The sequence below is a fragment of the Hemicordylus capensis genome, chromosome 3 (genome assembly GCF_027244095.1).
Source record: "Hemicordylus capensis ecotype Gifberg chromosome 3, rHemCap1.1.pri, whole genome shotgun sequence".
Classification (NCBI taxonomy): domain Eukaryota; kingdom Metazoa; phylum Chordata; class Lepidosauria; order Squamata; family Cordylidae; genus Hemicordylus; species Hemicordylus capensis.
The window spans coordinates 244,300,658-244,325,162 of NC_069659.1; the positions used below are offsets into that span (position 1 = coordinate 244,300,658).

Sequence of the window (24,505 nt, forward strand, 5' to 3'; positions counted from 1 at the left end):
TGTATGTGAAGAGAGAAGTTAGCATTGGAACCCACCAATCCAAATTTGCTAGCAAAACTTCGATGGAAATACAGTCAATTCCCAGGGCTTTGCCTTTTTTAGATTGTTTAATGAGGTTTTCAATTTCCATGCAGGAGATGGGCTCCCAGGGAGGCAGATCAGTGATATTTAAATCAATGTTACACACTGCTGCATCTGATTTCTTACACAGACTGGAAAAATGTCGTTCCCATACCTCTGCAGATATAATAAATGGGGGAGGTGTAGGAGCTCTATTTAATACAGGTGAAGCTAGCCTCCAGAATATAGTGGAGCTTTTGGATTTAGCGGCCTCTATTAATTCAGCCCAATTGCGTTTAACTAACTGGAATCTCTTAAATTTTAATAGTTGCTTATATTGTAATTTCTTAGTGTGGCGCTCCTGTGTAGTAATGTTAGATGTGCCCTCGGCATAACACTTAAGAGCACTAAGTAAGTTTATTTTTGCAACTACACACTCCCTGTCAAACCATGGGTGGGAGGAGAACTTTAAACGATTGCTGGATGGAGGAGACAAAACAACAAGAACAGGGAGCAATAGACACAAAATGCTCATGTAGCAGTCTAGCACAGATCTCATCAGAGAAGTGGCAGACCCTGCAATGATTATGTCATGGAAACGGGAAAGATTAGTTGAATTAAGTGCATCGGTAAGTCGCCTAGCTTGAGCCTCAGACCATCTTACCTTCGGGGGAACTCAGCCCTGGTCTGGGCACGGCTCCTGAGTACCCACTGGGTGTGCCCTGCCCATCAACCCGAGAGTCAAAAGCATCAGGAAGTGATCACTCTCAGAGCAGGGGAGAACTTGAAAAAATCTTTGAAAAACTTGTATTGCTTAAAGGAAATTGAAACAAGTTTGGATAAGTAATGAACATTTCAAAATTGTTTCCTTTTTCCAAGCATTGCATTTTGTATTTGATGATTTATTTTAAAATACTGTTTTGTATTTTTATTGGTTGTTTACCAAGTATTTCATATCTAAAATACATTTTCTGAGTTTTTGCCCATCTATGCAGATAACTAAACAGTGCAAGACAAACAAAAATCAGCAAGAGCTGCTCTTAGCTGTAAAGGGAGAAGCATACAAGCTAGATGGTTTTTTCCTCCACGGCCAATAACAGGTCTTTGGGGGACGGCAATCTACATTAGGGAATCAGAAGGGGGAGCAGTTAACACTCCCATATTATAGGTCCTTTCTGTATGATAATCCCACTATCATGCCCCTTTTTGGGGAAGTTATGCTTTTTCCTCCAGTTTTCAACAATGCCCAATTTAACACCCATTCATAACAAGTGAATTAGTTATCTGTGGAGCAAATCATGCACTTTCATTGTCTACTACATGAAACAGGCATAGCTGCTATTGCACACCTAGTTGGCCACAATGCAAGGCAGGATATTGGGCTGGATAGGCCTTGGCCTGATCCAGCAGGGCTTTTCCTTGAGGCATAAAAGCCTCCTTCAGACGGCAAAAGAGGGAAGTCCCATGCCACTGCTGTCACTCACCTCCTCCCACCCAATTAACATACAGCACTGTTTGTCTGAAGGAGGTGTGGTAAACATGTTCACCAGCTATTCCATGAGCTGCAACCTGGATCAATCCTCTGTCTTTGCTGTTGTAAGCGTGAATGCCCATGGCCCTACAACGTCCAAAAAGGACTAAATCTATCCACAATAGTAGTCTTACTAGGTTATAACAAGCATCTCTGCCATTATTGAACGTTCTTGAAGAGTTCAGTTCAGTCTGAGGTAGAACCAAACAGCTGGGGTGGGTTCGGGCCCAGCTCGAGAGGAGCAGTAGGTTTCCCTAAGTGTTATATGAGTTGGTAAAATCAAAGTATTTACTCCTGGGGTGGCCGCGGCAGCTGGGGGTGGATCCTCCTGCCCACAGCGGATTCCCCCCCCCCACCATCTCTCAGGCCTATTTCAGCTCTGAGTTGATGGTAGCCATGTTTTCAGCCTCCATGCATGCACATGAGCCATTTGGAAATGACCACACAATTGAGTGGCCATACAAAAAGCCCTCCACATGCACAGAGACCAGAAATATGGCCGCCACACAGGGCTAAAGTGGGCCTGGGAGACTCAGGGGGCAGGCGGGAGCTGCCATAAATACCTCTGTGTCTGGTACAGCCACTGCCAGGAGTAACTACTTCAATTTTACTAACACTTAGGTAAGCCCCCCACCCCTGGAACGGGGCTGAACTGGCTTGCATTGAGCTGAACCCCACTCCAGAGGGGAGCAAAAATGAACTGGAAAAACCCATTATGTGCACATCCATATGTGTTATAATAGACCAGGGATTCTCAATGTTGGGTCCTCAGATGTTATTGGACTCCAACTCCCATAATCCCCAGCCCCAGCGGCCTTTGGTTGGGGATTATGGGAGTTGAAGTCCAATAACATCTGGGGGCCCCACGCTGAGAATCCCTGGTACAGACAACACTGAGCTAGATGGACACTTTCTATGTCCCTCTTTATCTTTAAGTTAGACTCATCTTTTCTCTCTTGCATTTTCTTAATGTTCCATTTAGAAAACCCTTTCCTACTCCTAGGAGTGTGTGTATAAAAATATTAATGTGGGTATTAATATTCAGTTTCCTTTTTACATTATCCTTATTAGCACAGATGATTCCTCTTTCTTTTTAACTTCCCTCTTCTTGTGTCTCATGGATTTTATTTCAAAGGTACAAACTGTGTTGTGCTTTTCTGTTTTGGTACAGCACCTAGTGTGTTTCTAAATAAAAATTCTTAAAATACCTATCAGTATTTGCATTTTCTAGGGGTTAAAAAGACTAAAATACATTGTTTCAATATTTTTTTATTCAAAGTTTTGTTTTTTAAAAGCTCAGACAAACATGAGGTATAGTGCTTGGGTTACAGTGGATTTTCACCTAGATGTATAATATTTGTGAATTACACCTTTCAGGTGGAAGGGTTCCATGTTTATGGTAACTGGTTAGAAAGCAGTAATATTACAGAAGATTAATATAGCACCAGCTGTGTAGATGATGCTTTACAAAGCCTGGGATGACAGATCCCCTCCGCCCCCACACACACCTAGGATTCCCTGATTTACAGAATATGAATACCCCACAGTAAATATCTATTTTTAAGCATGTTATTCAAAGATCTCCATCCTTAAAATGTTAGCAGCCGAAGAGGGGGTGCTTAATGCACTGAAATTAGAAGTCTACATAGGCACAGTATAACAGAAACAGCTTCTTTGGCAATCAGTCTTTCATCACTACTAAAATGTGCAAACATGTGTTGCAAAGTAAGCATTATTAAAAGTGAAGTTTCTTTTTAACCACTATGGATCGTCCTGTGAGTTTCAAAAGTGGCATTCCCCATAAAGTTAGTTCTTAAACGTAGTTGAATGCTTTACTACAAAATATATTGACACAGTGTCAATCTGAGTCCTCTCCATAGCTTGAACATTTATTTTCATAATACTTCTGTAACATAGGAAGTGCCATAAGATGTGCATCGCATATAAAATATTAAAGCTGTAATCTTGAGATCAAGAAGTCACTCTGGCATGCTCAAAACTTGCATTCCAATAACTAATATTTTACAGCTTACAATAATAGAATTCATTCCAAATAAAACTGTGTTAAGAGTCAAGATGCCAGTCCTTAAGTACAGCACATCTTGTTACTTTTAGAAGACAGAGGTACTTTAACAGTGCCCATCTCATCAAGTGGTCTGAAAAGTGTAATGTTGGAAGAGTAATAGTTGAGTGTGTCCAAACTATGTTTCCACAATCACATGAACTAGAAGATCCTCCTACATGCACTTATTTGAAATAGACATTTGCATTGCTCTTTCAAAATTACAATTTCAAATATCAAGGCTTGCATTTTAACTTGTGAAGACACACAGGTGTCAAAACACCAAGTGAGAACTTTCACCACAAATGCATCAACTTAATTTGTGCTTAGATCACACAGTGAGGGTGACATTATGAAATATCTCCACTTGCCCAAGTAGTTCCAGAGAAGTACAGGAGAAAAAACTTCAGAGTAAACAGATTAGAAGCTCCAAGAGTCCTAGAGAGGGGGAATCTAGGTTGTGGAAGTCCCATGCTAGAACCTCTACTACAAATGTGCATTTATTTTTATGTTTTGCAATATAGAGTAAGGCCAAGATATCCAGACTATGAAAACTCTGTCTGGTATTATTAATGCAAAAACCAGTTGAAAACAAGCCCATGATTATGATTAGCCAATTGATTTAAAAATTGTTTTGATCTCATAAATGCCAAAAGGCAGAGGTCCTCAAACTTGGGTCCCCAAATGTTGGACTACAACTCCCATCATCCCCAGCCACAATGGCCTTCAGCTTTACTATAAGGCTGCTCCCAAACAAGGGAGTTAGGCATATTCGATTTTCAAATACTTATTATTGTGCGAGATTTGTGGCAAGGCATTTTATAATATCCAGACTGTGATACAAGGCAGCTTATTTTGCATTTCAACTCCCCTGTGAAGACTGCACGGATTTAAAATGCTTATGAGAAATAAAACTGTTTGGTTCCTGAGATATTTCTAAAGTGTATAAAGATAATACCGCTTGTATTTTAAAAGGTAGCAATCCCTTCCCTTGGTATCTGCTTTGATTTTGTTCATTTAAGAGGCATGCCATGAAGAGACAATTCTGATTGCTTGAAGAAATGGCTCAAGATTGCAGCAGAAAAGGACTTCTCAATTTTACTGGGTTTTTCTGCATCATCTGAATCATCTCTTTGTACATGCGCTGCGGGGCATCAAGACCCCAGATGAAATCCACATGTTCCCATTCAGGAATGTGCTTGTGGTAAATTAAGTTTGGGACCTGAGTCAGCAACAAAGCAATATCCTTTGAGTCTGCAAGCCAGTCATGGCCGCCTGTCCACAGAGCCGTTGGGACAGTCATCTTTTTTACACTGTAGAAAGGAGGCGTTGGCTAAAGAAATAAAGGATGGAGAGATTAATAGTTTAAACACAAATTGTAGTTTGTAACACAGCAAAGATTTTTACCCAACAGCAAGACTACAAATACTCTCTCTCTTCACTCCATAAGTGGAAGTCAGACCCCTGAACATGTGTCTGCCAGAAATAAAAGTCTCAGAGAAGCCCCAGTAATTTAACAAATTACTCAGGGACAAAGTATATGTTACGACAAACGTGTAGCTGTGATCTCCCCACCAAGTCAGATCAGATCAGAACCACAGCAAGTTCTGATCTGGGGGTGTGGGTGGAGGTGGAGCAAAGAGTTTTTGGTTTGTTTTTTTTAAAAAAATTGTTTCCCCCCAAACCACACTCTGAACTAGAACCCCTCACCCCACCTCAAGCCGCTTGTTGTCCTGCGAGGGAAGCTGCCATTGGCAGTTTTGCTCCTGGGGCAAGAAGCAGCTGCAAGGGGGAAGGGGAGTTTTGCTGATCCCTCTTTGCCTCCCCCCCCCCACCCCCCGCATCCACAGCTGCAATTTAAGAAAAAAGTGGCCCACGCAAACAGAAGGTTACAACTATATGTCTATCGTCATCACATGTAGTTGGGCTCTCAAGAAGCAACCTAGGACAGGCAAAGTACACATTTCAAATGTGTGTAACAATGCCCCATGGATCTTTTTGTGTTAAGAAAGCGCTCAAGATTTTGAGTGGAGAAGTGGGTGGCAAAGAGGGGACCCTTTTCACATCCATTTCCCTACTACAAAATGCTTCCGCAAAATGCTTTTGCTCTCCCCAGTCATCACCACCACACTGGATTTCCAGATGAGTGTCTTTGCCCCTTAGCTGCAGTCAGGAATTCTGTTACCACAGCAAACAGCATCCCCATTTCTGACATTATAACTGCACAAACTGTGGTTATGTGAAGATAAGCAACATTGCTCCTCCACAATTTTTTTCCAACATTTTTCACTGCATGAATGTTCCTACATTATAGGGGAACTGAGGCAAGCTGCAGCTGCTGTATTCTAGTCCATGCAACCCTACCTTCTTAAAGGTGGAAGAGGAGAGAAAGAATAGATCTCTACCATAGCCACCACACATAGAAAATATGCATAACTTAGCATATACAACTTATCATGCAGTTTGCCGACTGACAGGAGAATTTGCCTAGACAAGATGTGGTTGTAGAAGTCAGCGGCTCATGAACTCATCAGGAATAAATATTCCAATAATGAGGTTTCAGCTAGGTTACAGGTACTTTTCTGTAACAGACAGCACTACAGCACACATACACATTTACTAAGGCATTTCCAACTGGTAAGAGTGGCCTCTAACATTACTCTATTATATTGAAGTTACTGTAATTGTATTTTACTTTGCTCAGATGATCTGAGTAAGATCCTTGGCCTCCATGATCTATGGCAAGGCATTACCAGTTCCCACACTACGTAGGAAGTATGTGTGGGAAACCATGTCGTTTTACTGGATTAGACAATATTACAATTCACAGATTCAAAAAAGGTCTGACTCGCTACAAAAAAAAATTCCTACCTGGTTATAGTGAGCCATGTTTTTTGCCTTACTTCCCCAGTCAAAAGCTTTGAGTTCTCCAGACTTCACAGCCTAAAAAAGAATATGTATACATGCATCAGAAATACAACATAGATAGCACAGGCAGGAACTGCAATATTCATATTATATTATTGGTAAGGCTATGCAGTTACAATGACTAACTACCTCTTCTTTAGGGATGAGAATAAAAATTCATGTTTCAAACCACCTAATCCAGGCAAACATAAGAGAGAAACAGAGCTATCTGAGAGCAGATTGGATATCAGTGTTTGCAGTGCTTCCTGCAATACTTGTCCACCTGTCTTGTTTGACATCTTGCAGTAAAATTCAGGAGATATGTAACCAAGAATATTGTTAAGGGTTTGAGTCCTATACCCATTTCCATGATAGTAAGCCCCTACTTAACTTTGCAGGGCTTATTTCCAGTCAGACATATAGGATCAGGCTACCGTCTAACTTCACTGTCACACTTCACTTAAGATGTGCAAAGCTGTCCCTCTAATTCCATGAAACCAGTATGGTTTCTGATCTCACCTCTGACAAAGGCTGAGAAACATTAATACCCAGTCGATTCCACCTTTTCATTTCTGTGAGATGCCGAAACCATTTCCAAGGAAAAATAAAAATGGAATGTTGCTTCTAGCAAAATATTCTACTTTTATCAAATATACTGATGATATCAATATATTTATCAAATATACTGAATATAAATATATTATTTTGATGATGGTTAAATATCTAGGATCAATTAATTTTTAGCATAGCTAAAAAATAAAATGTACATACATCACAAGGAAGGAAAAACAGAAACAGCAAGCAAGTCAAGAATCTAAAACCTCAGATTCACCTCAACAAGTAGTTATCTGGCTCCCCAAAATTCAGACTGAGATATCATCCAGGGAGGTCTTGAAATGCTACATTTGTGCATTCTATGTACAAATGGAATTTCTGACCAATGAATAAATGGACCGGTGGTGGGGGGATTGTTTCTGAAATACAGGAGGACCTCAATCGTGGGACAAGCCCTTGATGTTTTGCGTATCTGCAGTCTGGTAATTGGCACCCAACCTTGGTATATATGAGGCTAAACTGGCATAAGAAGGGTTAAATCCATGTATCCATGGCTCAGAGGCAACCAGAAATGACAGCAGAGGTCATTTCCAGCCGCCATTTTGGGCATGGGAAACATTTTGTGGCTGGTTTTGTTTTCTTAAAAGTCTGAAAATCATGATTTGGGAATGGGGGAGCAATTTTGGTGCATTGGAGTACTGGAGGCCATGGACCATGGTAGGGCATTTTATTTTGCACACACACTCCATTTTGGCTGCCTTTTCCCAGCCTCCAGGAACTTAACCCCCATGATTGAACTGACTGCAATGACCTAATATTTGTGGTTTTCTTATCCACGGCAATATCAGGGAATGGAACCCCCACAAATACTGTGGTTTTCCTGTACTCCAATACAATGGTCTTGTAAGACATTTACTATTTCAGCAAGTCTAAGCATTAAATCCTTTATCATAAAAGCAAAATATATTTTCATTACCTTAGTGAAAAAGACCAACAGAAGAAGTTACTGAAAAGTACATTTGGACTTGCATTGCAATTCTAGATTGATTTCATTCTTAACACCTCATTCCTTTGGATATCATTCCATTCAAAATGCTAATGAAGGAACTATTTTTAAACAGGTTTGATTATTTCAGGCCTACCTGACTCCAGTGAATCATATTCTGGACAGATGTTCCAGCAGGACAGTGAGATGAATATACATCTACCCGAGTCTGTAAGATACATATTTATTAGCTGATGTATCAACACACAACAGCCACTTCCAACTTTTGGATATCACACAGACTGCTCGAAATAGGCACAATTAAGTAGCAAATACAGTTGCTCATCATCAAATGGCTTTTCGGTGCATTCTCCCTCTGAATCTGCGAGTTCCATACAGACATAATGACTAGCAGTACGGATAGATCCATCCTCCACGAATGTGTCTAATCCACTTTTTAATAGAATCATCAGCTTGTGGCCATCACTACATCTTTTGGCATTGAATTCCATAACTGATTGACTGCCAATCAATTTCTCTGGGTGACCCCAAGTGCTAATATCATGGAGAGGGAGAAAAACCTCTGTCTACTTTCTTCACACATTCATAAACTTTTATCATAATAATCTCTCCCCTTAGTTGCCTTTTTCCTTAAGCTAATCCCTCCCCCCAATATTTCAGCCTTTCCTTTTGGAGAAGTTGCTCCAACAATTGTGTGACCAGGATTCGCTACATCAAATATTTCTGCACCGTAAGTTCATCAGTTTTATTTTTAGTCCCTTCCATCATTCATGCTTCACATGGAATTTACCTTTTTCACAACTGCCACACACAGAGTTTACATTTTCATTATGCTAGCTACCACCCCACCAAGATCTCTTTTCTGATTAGTCACCATGAGTGCACTTCCCATCAGTGTAAATGTGAAGTCAGGATATTCTTTGCCCCAATCTGCAACACTTTATGCTTACACTGAACCTCATCTTCCATTTTGCTGTCCATTCACCATGGAGAAATCGTCATGGACCTCTTTGCAATCCACTTGGGAGTTCATTATCCCATAAATCTGGTGTCATCCACAAACTTAGCCAATTCACTGCTCAACCAATTCCAAACTACTTATGAACAAGCACTAGTCTCAATACAGATCCCTGGGTGGGTGGCGGGGGGGACACTGCTAAGTGATCCCTAATTTAACCCTAATCATGGGTTACTAGGACTGTGCAAAGCTTCGGAGGCTTACGTGGCTTTGGCCTCCTTTGACCCAAAGCAAGCACTGCCTGTCTGGTGCCAAAGTGAAGCAAACAGAACTAAACTCTTCACTGAAGCCTCAGGAAAGGAAAGAAAAAACCCTGCAGTTTCCAGGACTCAAGGAGAAGTAAAGTGGGGGAGGGGGGAGATGGGGAATTTTAAAAGACAAGTTGTGTAAGACTCTGCCTGCTCCCTTTCCACCAAGAGTGAAGATAGCCATTCATCTTCTGCTCAGTCTTGTAAGTACTTTTAAGGATGGGGGGATAGGGCAAAGCAGAGCTTCAAGGGGCCAACAGGTTTGACCCAAAGCAAACCAAGAAGCCCTGAAGAGGGAACCCTTCTGAAGTATTGAGGCAGTCCCAGAACCAAAGTGGAACTGCTTCACGCATGCTGAACACGCATGTTAGGATTTCATAACACTTACCATATTTAGGTTTTTCTCATTAAACCCACAGAGCAGAAAGAAGATATTGCCACAAAGATCATCAAATAAGATGTGTGTGCAAATATGGGTAGCAAGCCATGTTATAATTGAGCTCTGTGGTAGAAACTGCTTAGTTCCAAATATTTCCTGCCAAAACAAAAAAAAGGGTGCAAATAAGGTTATTTTACTAGTAATTGTGACAAAAAAAGTATTGCAACAAATTCTATGAAAATATTCTATTCTGCCATTCAGAGAAAGAAACTGGAGTAGAAGTATCCATGTTGTTCTGATCAGCAGAATGCTAATCTAAAAACTTACCTCTTGACAAAGAAACACATGCTAATGATTTTTGTACTCTGCCAGATAACTCATGCCTAATGTGCCACTCATAACAACTATTTAGTTACGCATTTCTGGGTGCCTCTATCACTCCATTCTAAAATCAACATTTTATCCTCCAACTCACAATCAAAGGAATCAGTAGAAGACTTGGTAGCAACAGCCACTTTTTTCTGTATAGAACACAGTTTCATGTACAGTGATGATATGTTTAGCCCATGCTTGAATTAGAACTAAATATATTGCATGATATCTTTTTTTTGGCTTTGACTCCTCAAATAATTGTACAGTTTATCAGATATATTCCACTGTTTAGGACCCTGCAGCTTCATCCAGCCAGGCAGAGCCCAGAGTTCTCCTCTCAAGGATTCATCTCCACTTGGCACGGAAGGTGGTAATAGTAACACTTCATTCACATCCCACAAGCAGTAAATGCAGGAGGATCCTCGCTCCAGACCCAGTGCAGGAACAGGCATTACGATCACAGCCACCTACAGTGCAAGCAGCCTGCACCTTGGTACATATCAGGTGGACAACTGAGGGCCCCTTCTCAAGGGCTTTGGGAAATGGGCTGTGCTAAGCAGCTCCTTCAGCATGAAAACAGAAGAGATGCCCAAGCCAGGGAGCTCCTGCCATCCACTCCTCTAAAGATCAGCAGTGAGCCTGAGGACACTGTTGAGGCAGCCCTTCCCTCACCTTCCTAAGGACTATCTGGAGATCTGTGTACCCTGAGGGGAAGACAAGAAAGGCAAAGGCCAGGCAAGAGACTTCTTGTCCTCAGCTCCTGAAAGACCATCAAGAGCCTGAGGCAACACCACTTACTATCATCTTCCGTAACATTTTTGTTTTAATATTGTAAATTGCCTTGGTCAATGTAGAAAGGTGGCATATAAATTCAACAAACAAAATAAAAGTGTCCTAGGGAAGCAAAACACTATGTTTGTATCACACTGCTATCATGTCTTACTACCATCAGCAAACTCAGGGTCGTGTCCGTGAGGTTTCCAGGCATTAAAATTAGCTATCCACAAGCTGGCTGTATCAGGAGCCCTCAGATCACGGCCTGCAGCAAATATGGCCTTTGAAGGTACTGCTTTCTAATCCCCTGCCTACTACTAAATCCAAAGTAGCTACACTGGTGTGCGGCATCAAACTCTGCCACAAAGCAGCAGTTTCGTTTCATAGGCACTTCAGCAGCAAAAGCACTTCTTCATTCTTTGCAAGTGAAGATTAAACTAATGCTACCACTCTAGGCGCCACCCCCATGTGAGAACACCAGCAGTTACTATTTGCCATGTTTGAAAAGGCCTCTTGGCATATTTCTGCCAAGGAGGACAGAAGTGGTGCAGCACCATGACCAAGAAACTCAGTGGCAACCCACAAGGGAGCTTGCCAAGCCAAACACGCCTCTGACACAAGCTACTTTAACTTTCCAGGGCTGCTCAATTTAGGCCCCCCAGCTATTTTTAGACTACAATTCCCATAATCCCCTGCCACAGTGGCCAGGGATTATGGGAGTTGAAGGCCAACACCTGCAGGAGGGCCGGAGTTGAGCAGCCCTGCTTTAGGCCAACTACCATCTCCCAGTATATTATCCTCACCACCACCCCAATATGCAATAAGGAGATGATACTGACTTTATAGAGTTGTTGTAATCATTACAGCACATATGTATGAGCCACTCTTTCCACCCTCAGGGATGGGGCCACAGCTCAGTGGGTAAAGCATCTGCTTAGCGTGCAGAAGGTCCCAAGTTCAATCCCTGGCATTTCCAGGTAGGGCAGAGAGAAATTCCTGCCTGAAGCCCTGGAGAGCTGCTGCCAGTCAGAATAGGCAATATTGATCTACACAGACCAATAGTCTGGCTCAGTAGACAGAAGCGTCCTATTTTCCTCAAGAGCACTAAATAAGGGGCAAGAATTACTACCTCAGCTACAGAATCCCTCACATCACCAATTTCAAACATCCCAAGGAAAACCACCACATGTGTGTCTTCCAGCAGTAATTTAATGCCAAACCTCCAGCACTTAAGTTCAAGTTTACAGTGGCAGAGGCACGTTTAACAGCAAAGCCAGCATTCACTCAGCCACCAGTCTAAACAAAGGAACAGTACTACTAGCAAGGCCAGCGGCCACTGCCAACTCAAACCAAAGAGCATACAGTCAAAACCAAAGAGCATACAGTCAAAACATACAGTAAACCAAAGAGCATACAGTCAAAATGGCACTCAGGCACCAACTGCAAGCCAAACAACAAACCCCCTGCAAGATGGTCTCAGCATCAGGCATAAGTTATTTAATGCTCTTTTTCTATGCATACAGGACTTAACAGGAAGGCTCTAATCAGCTTAATACGCTGCTTACAGGCTTTCCTTGGCTTCTCCTGATAATCTGATTAAACAACCATTCTTATTAAGAGGCATAAAACGTCTTGGCAGCAGTTACTCTCGTCAACAAGCGTATGAGGAGGAGGAGCTAGCTTTATCAAATTATTCTGAAGTTAGATTACAGCTACCCACTCCATGCAAGATGAAACTTGATCTGCAATAACTGATGGTACTCCAGATATTAGGCTAGATCTTATCTTGCCTACAAGCATAGGAGTCTGGGCAACAGAATATCAGTAGTCCTTTTATCTAATGTCTAATGGCTTATCTTTAAAGTTTTGGGTGGAGTAGTACTTGGAAGAGTAGGCCCATTTTAAACTTGGGCTGAATGTTGACTTAACACAGTATGGCAAGTTACTTGGTGAGCTGCAAGTTATTTCTCACTTGACTGCCTTGGCCCTCCTTTCACAAGCAGGGGTTGTTCAGTGCTGTAAATCCTGGTAATTATTTTCATTTTTGAGAACATCAACTGAGGCAACCATAAATATGTTTTGCCACAGTACTGTTTACATTCTATTGACTTAAAAATATATACATGTAGAAGCTATTAGCCAATACCATAGCGCATGGCAAGCGTAGCTATTCCTTTCACTGTGATGTGTGCACTGAGTGCAAATAAGGCCAATGGAAGTGTGAATGCACTTCTCTCCACCCTGCCTACCTCCAGCTACCTCGCAAATTCAGGTCCAGAAGTTTGAGAACTGCTAAAGCAAATACCCGGCTTTGCCCCAGCATGTTGCTAACAAGTTGCAACACTGACTGGCTTGAGAGGTTTAGATGTCTAAGAGGTTTAAAAGTGAGCCATTTGCTCAGGCTTTTGTTAACTGGCATGTTCAGGGTTTTCTTCAAGTATGTACTGAGTAAGAGAAGCACATTCACAAGCACTTCATTATATACAGTGACATATTTGCTTTCCATGGTTCAGATACTTTATTCAAAATACGTACTTTCATCAGCAGTTCAGGAAACACTCCAAGCTTAGCCAGAGGGCTGGTTGAAAACTTTACTGTGGCTACAGGTGCCAATCCAAAAAACATTTTTATCCTCTTAGCTAGTTCTGGCATGGTTGAAAATGCAATGAAAGCTGGAGAGCCAGGAGAAAAAGAAATAGATATTGAGTTAGCAATACTGTCTGTCTAATTTAGAAATTATACCCATTTTCTTATAAACCCCAAACAATCAACCACACTGCATTTTATGGCCTTGATATTAACTTACAAGGACTGTTGCAGGTATAAACAGTTTAAGACAGAAGGAAATGAAACCCGTTAAGATTGCGTACAGCCTCAGTTTAATAGTTGTATATTCACTTAATTAATGTACTCTGTAACAGGCCTAAAGACCCATAAAAACACAACCAACAAAGACTTGGAAAGCTTCCTCCTTTACACTCAACAGACTGAATTTCTATTTCCAGCCTGCACAACTTGCGATTCCACCAGCCACATACTGCAGCCTAAAAAGTGCTCGCCAGGAGCATAATTTTTGTAACAGGTTTTAAACAAGTTGTGCACACCTGTTTTATTCTATAGATCATTTTCTGCAGGTTGTTATAATTTGCTTTGTCAGGAAAGGTCAGGATACTAATGAGTTTCATCTTAATTCAGTTTGGGCTACTTGAAACATCACTTGTTTCTTACACGGGAAGTACTCCTAACAAGGAACATTTATGAAACCCACACAGAGATGGTCATGAAAGATTTATTTACTATTTATTTATTTAATATATTTGTATACCACCCAAAACACAGGTCTCTGGGCAGATTACAACAAAAACCTTCATGTGTGGTTCGTGGTTACATGAGGAATCACTGTACTATGAGGAACCTTTCCCTGGAAATTAAAATGCAACAACAACTGTACAAATACATGTATAGCTATTATAATCACTGTAACGTTTTTAAAAACCTACCTAGAGTAGTACCCTGGGAATGGCCAACATAAAATATCTGTTCCTGGCCAGTTTTGTTTAAGATAAAGTTTATTGTAGCTGGAAGGTCATATTTAGCCATTTCATCGTAACTGCAAGAGGAAAAGCAACAACAGCCTGCATTTGACATATGAAGTAGGATTCATATTATCCAAGCTTTGGAAACCTATAATGCCAGTGCGAAGGAGGGAGAGACTCATATCCAGGAGACCTGGATTGAAGACCCACTTTGTCAAGGCACTATATCTCAGACTCAGCGTGTTCTCATGTGAAACAGATATGACAACCTACTGCATAGAGTTGCTGTAAAAAACTCAAAAGTTGCAAAACATTTTATAAATTAAAAGTTACATTAATAATAGTGATGCTTTTATTGGACATCTCTTCTCCTTCCTTTCTGTACCTGGACTTCTTTTGAAACACACATTAATATATGTTTTGAAACCACTCATCTGATTGTACAATTTTCCAGTTACTGCATGCCCCAAGTCTTTTAAGAATAAGTGCTGGGAAGAGCTTGTATAATGCTGAGAACGCCAACTGGAAATGCAGCAGGGAAAGGTGGTTTCAACCCCTCCAGTGTTCTCTCTAATTTTTTTCTTCTCTGCATGGAACAAGTTTTGTTCTGGGTGGCAGTATCAAGCTAGTGTGCGCGCATGTGCATTCAGAGCAGGACCTCTCTGATTCAACCTGTGCGGGATCTAGAATTGACTGAGTGGACATTAAAAAAAACATGTGAGCATGCGCACGCCTTAGAGGCAACACTGAACCCCTCCACCCAAAACTTGGATATGAACTGATGGTCATTGATTGTAATAAAATTCATTTCAATTCAAAAACTTCAGTGGGTAATCTTGGGCAAGTTACTGTGTTTAAGCCCAGCTTACCTCACTGGACTGCTGCAAAGATAACAATGTAAGTAAGTTGCCCTGAGCTCCTTGGACAGGTACAGATGTAAATCAATAAGATTTCTCAGTAAAGAAAAAAGGGCCAGTTTGCACATTACAGGTATCGTGAGGAAGGCATGCAAAAATCAATGCATGCAGCAGCTATGCATTCTATTGCACTCTCACAATTCCGTAATGGCATCATCGACAGCAGTCTTCTCCATGCTATGAGCCACTGCAAAGCAGCAGCTCATTGCATGGCAACAGCTGCCACACTGCAGCAGTAACATGAGCTGGCTTTAAATGGCAAGTAACAGCAGTGAGGAGAGTCAATCTAGCAGCAAATGGCATTACTGCAGCAGACCCAAGTGTGAAATTGGAACTGCTGTCAAACCACAGCAGCACATTTCTTATTATTACATTTTTTTATTATTATTACATTTATATCCTGCTCTTCCCCCAAGGAGCCCAGAGCGGTGTACTACATACTTGAGTTTCTCTTTCACAACAACCCTGTGAAGTAGGTTGGGCTGAGAGAGAAGTGACTGGCCCAGAGTCACCCAGCTAGTATCATGGCTGAATGGGGATTTGAACTCGGGTCTCCCCCGTCCTAGTCCAGCACTCTAACCACTACACAACGCTGGCTCTCTTATGAAGGAGAGAGAGTTTTTTTCTCTCTTTTTTCTTTTTAAATCTCCCAGTTGGACTCCAAGACCAGAAGTAACAACTGATGGAAGAAAAACAGCTAGGAAAAAATGGTTTTGAGAGGGGAGGGGTGGGGAGGGTTCCACTCTCTCTCCCATCCACACAATGCTGAGCTTTAAACACCAACCCTACAACTTTATAGCAATCAGCAGGAACCAGGTTGGTCCTGCCACATGAAATCCAGGGACGTAACTATGATAGGACAAGGGGAGACCATTGTCTCGGGGGCCTCCTGCCTCGGGGGGGAGACATATGTCTCCCCCACCCAACGCCCGCCCGAGCTTCCTTGAATATATATATTTTTTAATTTTTAGAGGAAGGCAGTGACGGGCGGGGGCATTTTAAAATTTTGTCTCTGGGCCCACTCCAACTTTGTTAAGCCCCTGATGAAATCTAGTTGCACCCAATTCACACAGTGGAAGGCGTTAACATGGACTGTTTTACCTAGGCCATTTACAGGTGGCCCTGCAGTTCTCGCCTATAGAAGCAAATACAGAAACTGTGAATAATGAAACCTTACTGCTATAGAAATCCAGGGGTTAGGTTCCTATGCACACTAACAGGGCTAAAAAAGTGAGAAGGCAGAAATGAGAAATAAAGTATTGTACCTTGCTCTCCAGCAATGCCCCCCGCCAACCCATAATTCTTCTGATTTTTCACAAAAAAATTACCAGGGGATTTTTTATTTTTTTTTGAAGAGCCACAAAACGGCTCTGCGTTGTAAAATGATGGCCAGAAATGACATTGGAAGTCAGTTCTGGGCACTCAAAACCATGAATATGTGAATTTTAGCCTATATTTATACTGTGGATATAGAAACTGGGTCTTTAAGACCTATCTGTAGACACGTGAAACCACTGTTGTCAAAGTCACAGTAACAAGGGCTACCTATATACCAAAGGACATGTAATAACTTGCATGTTATTTCAAGTCTAAATGCAAGTATAGCAAGCTCAACCTACCTGAATGTCCAGAATTCTTCTTGCTTTGTTGTATAGTTTTTATGTTTTTTGCACCATGTATTACCTCTGCTGTTTCCTAACCAAACATCATAACCAGCATCGGCCAGTATAAAGCCTAGGCTATTGTAGTCCAGATTAGTCACCCAGTTACTACCATCAGCAAGCAAACCATGCTGTAGAACCACCACTGGCTTGGGATCTGGAATTGAAATGTTTTAAACAGGGTTACAAGAAGGGTTTCTGCAGTTTCTCTCAAGGCAGCAATCCATAAACACTTTTATGCTACCATTTTTGATCATCCCATACCTGTTGAGTGCACAGCATAATTAATTAGTCATCAGTTTAATAGACCAAGGACACTTTCACAAGTGATACCTCTCAGCCTGAAGTGAGTCCCTTCTAAAATTAATGCAATATAGATACTATTCTTTTTATAGAAAGCAGGGCAGAGGCATTTTTCAAATGCAATGTGTTTCAATGCAGTTTTCTTTCAGTTTACAGGAGCAGGAAACCTAAACACCAGGTGTTAAGAGACATCGGTGCAAACACCTTTTATATTACTCAAATCACTTGATTTCATGCACAGTCATCTTCTACCCTGAAATCTTTCTAAGAGATCTATGCAAAAGGCATCTTGGAATGCATAAACAAACAAGAGGAAAACAACCAAGAGGAAAAACTGAAACGCCTGCTGCTTAGAATGAAAGTAGACCAAATAGATAGGTCAATGTTTTAATAGCCATTCAACACTATTCAGGCAACCATTAAGATAAAAAACAGAACACTTTTCTCAGCTTCATTTCCCCATCAGATCTCATCATGGAAGTGAAGAGAAAAGGAGAAGCAGTAGCATCCCAGTAATAGCCTAGCACAGAGACCAAGAACTCAGTTCTCCATATCCATTTCCTTTATAGGGCAACCTTTGTTCCACATACTATTTTTATCTATCTATCAATCAATCATATTTTTATACCGCCTGGTATGTACATCTCTAGGTGGTGTACAAAATTTAAAATATTTTAAACAGATTAAAATACATGACACAATAAAACAGAATAAAATAACTATTAAAACAAGTTTTTTTTAAAAAATTAAAGTTAAAAAATTAAATTTTAATTTAAAATACTTGATATTTCATCTTAAAGATTATCCCCTTCTCAGGCTTCCACTGCTTCTAGTTTGAGCACCTTCACTTATGAGAAACTGCAACACAAAACAAAGATGAAAGACCTGAAAGCTCAATTGTTCACAGGCCTCTCCTCCACACTATGCTGATTTTCAGCTTTCTTTGGGCAACAAATCTCAACAGTTTAATGTCCGCAGCCATCTCTGTGAAATGGGCAAATGACTGTGACAATGCACAGGACTCTTTTGCAACCTAAGGATTCCTGAAAGAGATCACATGCACTTGACTATGACTATGACTATGCACTTGACTATATGACTGTGTCATATAGGTACGTCACTGGCATTTACCATCAGGACTCTAAATGGGTAACGTCAACATGCACTTTGAACTAGCTATTCCTCCTGCAGGAAATCATGAGACTATGTGGCTAACTAAACATACACCAACACTTCCCATTCCTCAGCCTTCCCCAGTTCTTTTTATAGCATAATGAGGGGTTAAAATACCCTTTGCCCAACATGTGTCCTATTTTTAAACAACTTGATATATATATGGATAAAAAGAAGCAGAAGCAGCAGCATGATCATCAAATGCATTTACACTGGCATGAAAATAAGGCTTGAACAACTGCTAACACAACACAAAAAACAAAACAGCCTGGATGGCAGCCTTTGCTTTGAGAAGAACAAAAAACTACATGGCAACACCATATTCTTAGTTTTACAATACAAAAAGGAAAGGAAAGGAAAGGAAAGGAAAGGGAAAAAAAGAAGAAGAAAAGAAAAGAATGCACATGGATGCCTAGATCCATTAATGCAAAATATCCCTCCTGAACACACTGGCACAGATTTATTTATTTGTTTATTTTAAAAATATTTAAACCCTACCTCTCTAGTACGTCCCCTACTAACTTGGCAAAGAGGCACCTTTTATGTGGTGATTCTCTTTATTTAGCAGGGGGAAAGTAACTGGCTCTATCCACCCCCAGTACAGTACTTCCAGTGACTGTTGCTGGTGTCTATCTTATGTTTCTTTTTAGATTGTGAGCCCTTTGGGGACATGGATCCATTTTATTTATTTGTTATTTCTCTGTGTAAACCGCCCTGCGCCATTTTTGGAAGGGCGGTATAGAAATAGAGTTAATAATAATAAAAATAATAGTACACTACTGCTCGGGGTAGCTCACAACATAATAAAAAGCTTCAATGTAAAATAAGACTAATAAAGTTAACCAAATTTAAGTTAAACAATAGACCAAGCTAAAACCTCATTTACAATTACAATTTTTTAAAAAAGTTTCAAATTAAATGCTAAAAACTGAGAATTATAAAAATTAAAGAACCTACCTGATACAGATAAAACATTAAAAAGCCTCTTTAAAAAGATGTATTTTCAAGTGTTTTTAAAAAACACTGAGGGAAGGAGCATGGCAAAGCTCTTCAGGGAGGGTGTTCCAAAGACAAGGGGCCACAACTGAAAAGGCCCTGTCCCTAGTCCCTACCAACCAGATTTCTGTTAGTGGCATGGGGCCATGAGCAGGGCCTGAGATGCTGAGCAGAGGGCCCTGGCAGGTTCGTATGGGCAAATGCGGTCCGACAGGTATGCTGGCCCCAATCTGTTTAGAGCTTTAAAGGTCAAGACCAGCACCTTGAATCTAGCCTGGAAGTGGACTGGTAACCAATGAAGCTGTTGCAGGATGAGTGTGACACTCATGAAGCTACTTGCACCACATGCATCCTTGTAGCAGCATTCTGGACCAGCTGAAGCTTCCGAACCATCTTCAAGGGCAACCCCACGTAGACCGCATTGCAGTAGTCCAATCTGGATGTTACCAAAGCATGAGTGATTGAGGTCAGGTCTGAATTCTCCAAGTAGGGTCACAGCTGGTGTACCAGCCACAGCTGGTAAAAGGGACTTCTGCACACAGCCACTACTTGTGCCTCCAAGGACAGCATCGAGTCCAGAAACACCCCCAAGCTGTGGACTTTGTCTTTCAGAGGGAGTGTAACCCAGTCCAAGACCAGATTTACCTCACTACTTGAATGATCAGTTTTACCAACACACAGCATTTCTGTCTTATCTTGGTTAAGTTTCAGCTTGTTTGCCCCCATCCAGTCCAGAACAGTCTCCAAGCCCCGATTCAGAGCATCCACTGCCTCCCTGGTGTCTGCCGACTTAAAGATAGGTAGAGCGGGGTGTCATCAGCATATTAGTGGCACCACAGCCCACACCCACAGATGACCTCTCCCAGAGGGGACAGAATAGGTCTCTGTGGCACCCCATAGGCCAAAGGCCAAGAGGTGGAGCGGGCATCCCCCAGCACCACCTTCTGAGTATGCCCCTCCAGGTAGGAGCAGAGCCACCGTATATCCATGCCCTCAAGTCCTAACCCAGAGAGACGTCCCTAAACAATACTAATTGTATCAAAAGCTGCTGACAGGTCCAGGAGAATCAATAGAATCACACTCCCTGTCTGTCTTGGGAGAAACAAGAGAGGATATAGCTTCATCATGTACAGGGTTAATTTGATTTAAATCATGTCACAAAATGACTCAATTTTAGTGATTTAAACCACAGTTTAGATCACTAGTCAGGAAGATTCTACTTTCTATAGTAAAAGTACATTCTTGTTGTCAAATTTAACCTTGATACATATTCAGGGATAGATGTAGGTTTCATTTTTAGAATGTAGGTACACACCACTCATAATGCTGTTTCATTTGGGCAACCAGGCCTTGCATTTCTTTGTTGCATTGTTTGTATTTCACACACATGCCTGTCTTATCCACAGGTACAGGGAATTCATTAAAATATTCCCAAATGGGATATCTTTTACGACCCACTGCCATGATAGATGTTTCCCTTCTACAATAGAGAATACATTTGGAAAATGTTTCCTCAGGACTGCATGAACACATTCCGTTCAGTTTTGGTTTCACTTTCTATTGCCCTCCTCTATCCCTTGCATTTCTATACAGACTCTTCCTCCTTGCTCAGATCTACTCCATCCCCCGAAACTCCTCTATTAATTCATTGGCCTTCTTTAGCCTGATTCAGACATTGTGTTGTATTAGTGTACAGATGTCTGGACACTTGTACATGTTTGAGTGAATGACTGCTAACTGGGCACAGAGGCCCCTTCTAAATGTGGTGGTTCTCTTTATTTAGCAGGGGGAGAGTAACTGGCCCTATCCACCCCCAGCACAGTACTTCCAGTGACTGTTGCTGTTGTTGAAAAGTGATATATAAATATTTGTTTTTGTTGTTGTACATGCATTCATTTCAAAATTGAACCTGGATACAGGCCCTTCAAATACACAGTAAGGATAGGAAGTATACTGCTGAACCTGCATTCAATATAACTAGTGAATAACTGTACCTGTGTACACTGTACACTTCTTGTAAAAGTGTTGAACATAATGTGTGAATGGGCCTAATGTCTTTGCACTTTTAGAGAGCAAGGGACTGACCGTGTGTGTGCTGCATGTACACCGCCTGCAGAATGGGTTTGATCAGGTCTGTTATCTTTCAACCGCCTATGCTGCTGTTAACATGTTCATAGAATATAATTAGAAGTTAGAATTAACATTCATGATGGTATTTTTGACCTTGGTCCTTTTTAAAATTAATTGATTTTAATTAATTGAGAGCCAGTGTGGTGTAGTGGTTAGAGTGCTGGACTAGGACCGGGGAGACCCGAGTTCAAATCCCCATTCAGCCATAATACTAGCTGGGTGACTCTGGGCCAGTCACTTCTCTCTCAGCCTAGCCTACTTCACAGGGTTGTTGTGAAAGAAAAACTTAAGTATGTAGTACATCGCTCTGGGCTCCTTGGAGAAAGAGCGGGATATAAATGTAATAACAATAACAATAATACCAAATACAAAGATCTACAAATTGAAATTGAAAGGCTGTGGCAGAAAAAGACCAAAATAATCCCAGTGGTCATTGGCGCCCTGGGTGCAGTCCCAAAAGACCTTGAAGAGCACCTCAACACCATAGGGGCCACAGAAATCACCATCAGCCAATTACAAAAAGCAGCTTTACTGGGAACAGCCTATATTCTGCGACGATATCTATAACAATTGACAATAAAATTCTGGCATCCCAGGTCCTTGGGAAGGACTCGATGTCTGAATAAAACAAACCAGTCAATAACACCTGTCTGACTGTGTAAACAAGAAATAATATTTTAAAAATTAAAATCCAATTTAAATTTAAAAATCTGAATTAAAATCTAAAATTTAAAAATTAAAACTTGGATATTTTTTATTTTAAAAAAATATCCATTTTTATCCGTTCTAATCACATAGGGCTGCTTTTTTCACTAATGCTGAATGCACAGTCAGCAGAAGGCCAGCACTAAGGGGGTCTCAGGCACAGCCTTGTTTCTCCACATGCATCCATTGTATACAATGAAGTTAACTGGAAGAACAGGGTTCAAGTTGCTTGGGAAGAAAATCCTCTCTGTGACAGTTATCTCGGTATTTCACAGAATATTTATTTTCACTTTACTATACTATTTGTCTTACTAATAGCCCCTTTTCAATTCACTTGCAAATAATAAATGAAAACTACATCACGTAAAAGGACTAAACTACTCTGAAGGCTTTTTTTGGTTGAAAAGCAGTATGTAAGTAATGATATCACTAAACAAATTTGAGTGATATTAATGCCACTACACAATATACACTACACAAACAATGATATCACTAAACAAGGAAAACATTTTTCCTTGGTCAAGCTAGACAACTTCTCCAAAGCAAGAAATTACTTTCTAAAAAATTCCTGTACAATGTTTTAGAAGTGTTTGTAGACATTTTACTACCTCATAAGGAAGGCGGCTATAGAAAAAAAGACAACAGACAAAATAGGTTGCACAACACCACTTGTAAATATACATATAAAAAAACCTCAAGAGACAGAAACCCACTCACCCTTATTCCACTGACTCATCTTCCCATGAGGAATTCTGTTAATGCTGAGAATATACCCATCTTCTGTCACCACTTCATATTCCTCATTGGGATATCCTCTGAAGGAAATAATTTCACTCTATGGGGAAAATAGCAGCAGAAAAGGTAGCTTTTGTTTGGGAAGTTTAATATGAGACGGTATAATATCTAGAGATTTCCCCACAAACACAAAAGGCAATATGGGAGACAGATGTTTCCAATGCTACAAGATATCAGAGACAAAAGGATGAAGATGCAGAGAAGGCAATAACAACTTTGCTCCCCACAAAACAATCATATTTGTCAACTGCAAACAGGTCTAAAAACATTGTAATGACCAATTCAAGCAGCCTTAATGTGCTGTCAGGTGACCAATTTTAAACCAACACAGGGCAGTAAACCTGAGGCAATTCAGCTTTTTGAAGCTACTGCTGATTACCTCCTAATCAGCTGCTCAGCTTACCCTAGGCCCCACATAAATTATCAAGGGCAAACTCAAAGGCTACTGGATAGTTTAGCAAGTGGTAACTGCTACAGAGAACCATTGCCCACAACTCTTATAAGTAGTATCTGGAAGTTTCTTTAAAGTTAAAATTTTCATAAACATGTATGTTTCATGGGAGCATGGTAGGTGACAGTAGTGGTGGCAACAGTTTCTTCTTTTATTTTAATTTTTTGCACAACTTTCTGCAATGGCAACACAGTGTTCCTATGCCACTAGCAGGTAGGCACCAATTCCTCAAACCCAAAATACCCTACGTAGTGTTGTTCCAGGTCTTTCTGCGGCTGGGGGAAGGGGCGGGAAGGTGACTGGCAACCCCTACTGAAACTAGGCATCCTGAGAGTGTGGGGAAAATATGGAGACCACTTCCCAGCAGCTGCCAAAACAAGCTTTGTCACAGCCACTGCCACAGGTGATGAAGAATTAGTTGGGGGGGGGGAGACATCTGCTGCTGCTGCACTCCTGCCAAACATGTTAACAAATCCCTTCTTGGGGAGGGGGCGGGATATGTCAAAACATCTCCCCAAATGCATGGCCTTTGAATGGGATAAAGAATATGTAGGGGCCATTTTCACTCAGTCCTAACATTACTAAGTACCAGTGTTCTCCAATTCAGTCACACTTAGCTGACAAGTGGGAGCACAAAACAGATGCATATCTGATATCAAAGTATTGTGGTATGGTTGCCCTCCATACTTACTGCATTATGTTCAATGGGATATGCCTCCCCACCCACATTCCACTTCATACAAACCATCCATGACTAGAGCTGGATGAGGGTTGCTGTGCAGCACTAGCGGGCAATGAAATGCAGGTATAGCATGACACAGAAGGGAGCATCAGCCCAGTTCAAGGATGGGTCCTCTCCTTCCCTACTTTTTGCAGGAACAACAGACTGTTCAATGCCTGTGAACAGGCACAAAGTTTTGAAAGAA

General features: G+C 41.1%; 1 protein-coding gene across 4 annotated transcripts in view; it reads right to left on the reverse strand.

Moving 5' to 3' along the window:
• Nucleotides 1-2,844: 2,844 nt before the first annotated feature.
• LIPA (lipase A, lysosomal acid type) overlaps nt 2,845-24,505 on the reverse strand; it is a 31,079-nt gene continuing 9,418 nt past the window's right edge. For all 4 annotated transcript variants that reach the window (XM_053311386.1, XM_053311388.1, XM_053311385.1 and 1 more), the window contains 8 exons: nt 23,051-23,168; nt 16,985-17,183; nt 14,413-14,522; nt 13,448-13,584; nt 9,776-9,922; nt 8,258-8,329; nt 6,525-6,596; nt 2,845-4,986 (listed from right to left, as the gene is read on the reverse strand). In XM_053311386.1, coding sequence (XP_053167361.1) covers nt 4,720-4,986; nt 6,525-6,596; nt 8,258-8,329; nt 9,776-9,922; nt 13,448-13,584; nt 14,413-14,522; nt 16,985-17,183; nt 23,051-23,168 — 1,122 coding nt within the window. In that variant the 3' untranslated portion in view covers nt 2,845-4,719. The remainder of the gene's footprint in view (nt 4,987-6,524; nt 6,597-8,257; nt 8,330-9,775; nt 9,923-13,447; nt 13,585-14,412; nt 14,523-16,984; nt 17,184-23,050; nt 23,169-24,505) is intronic.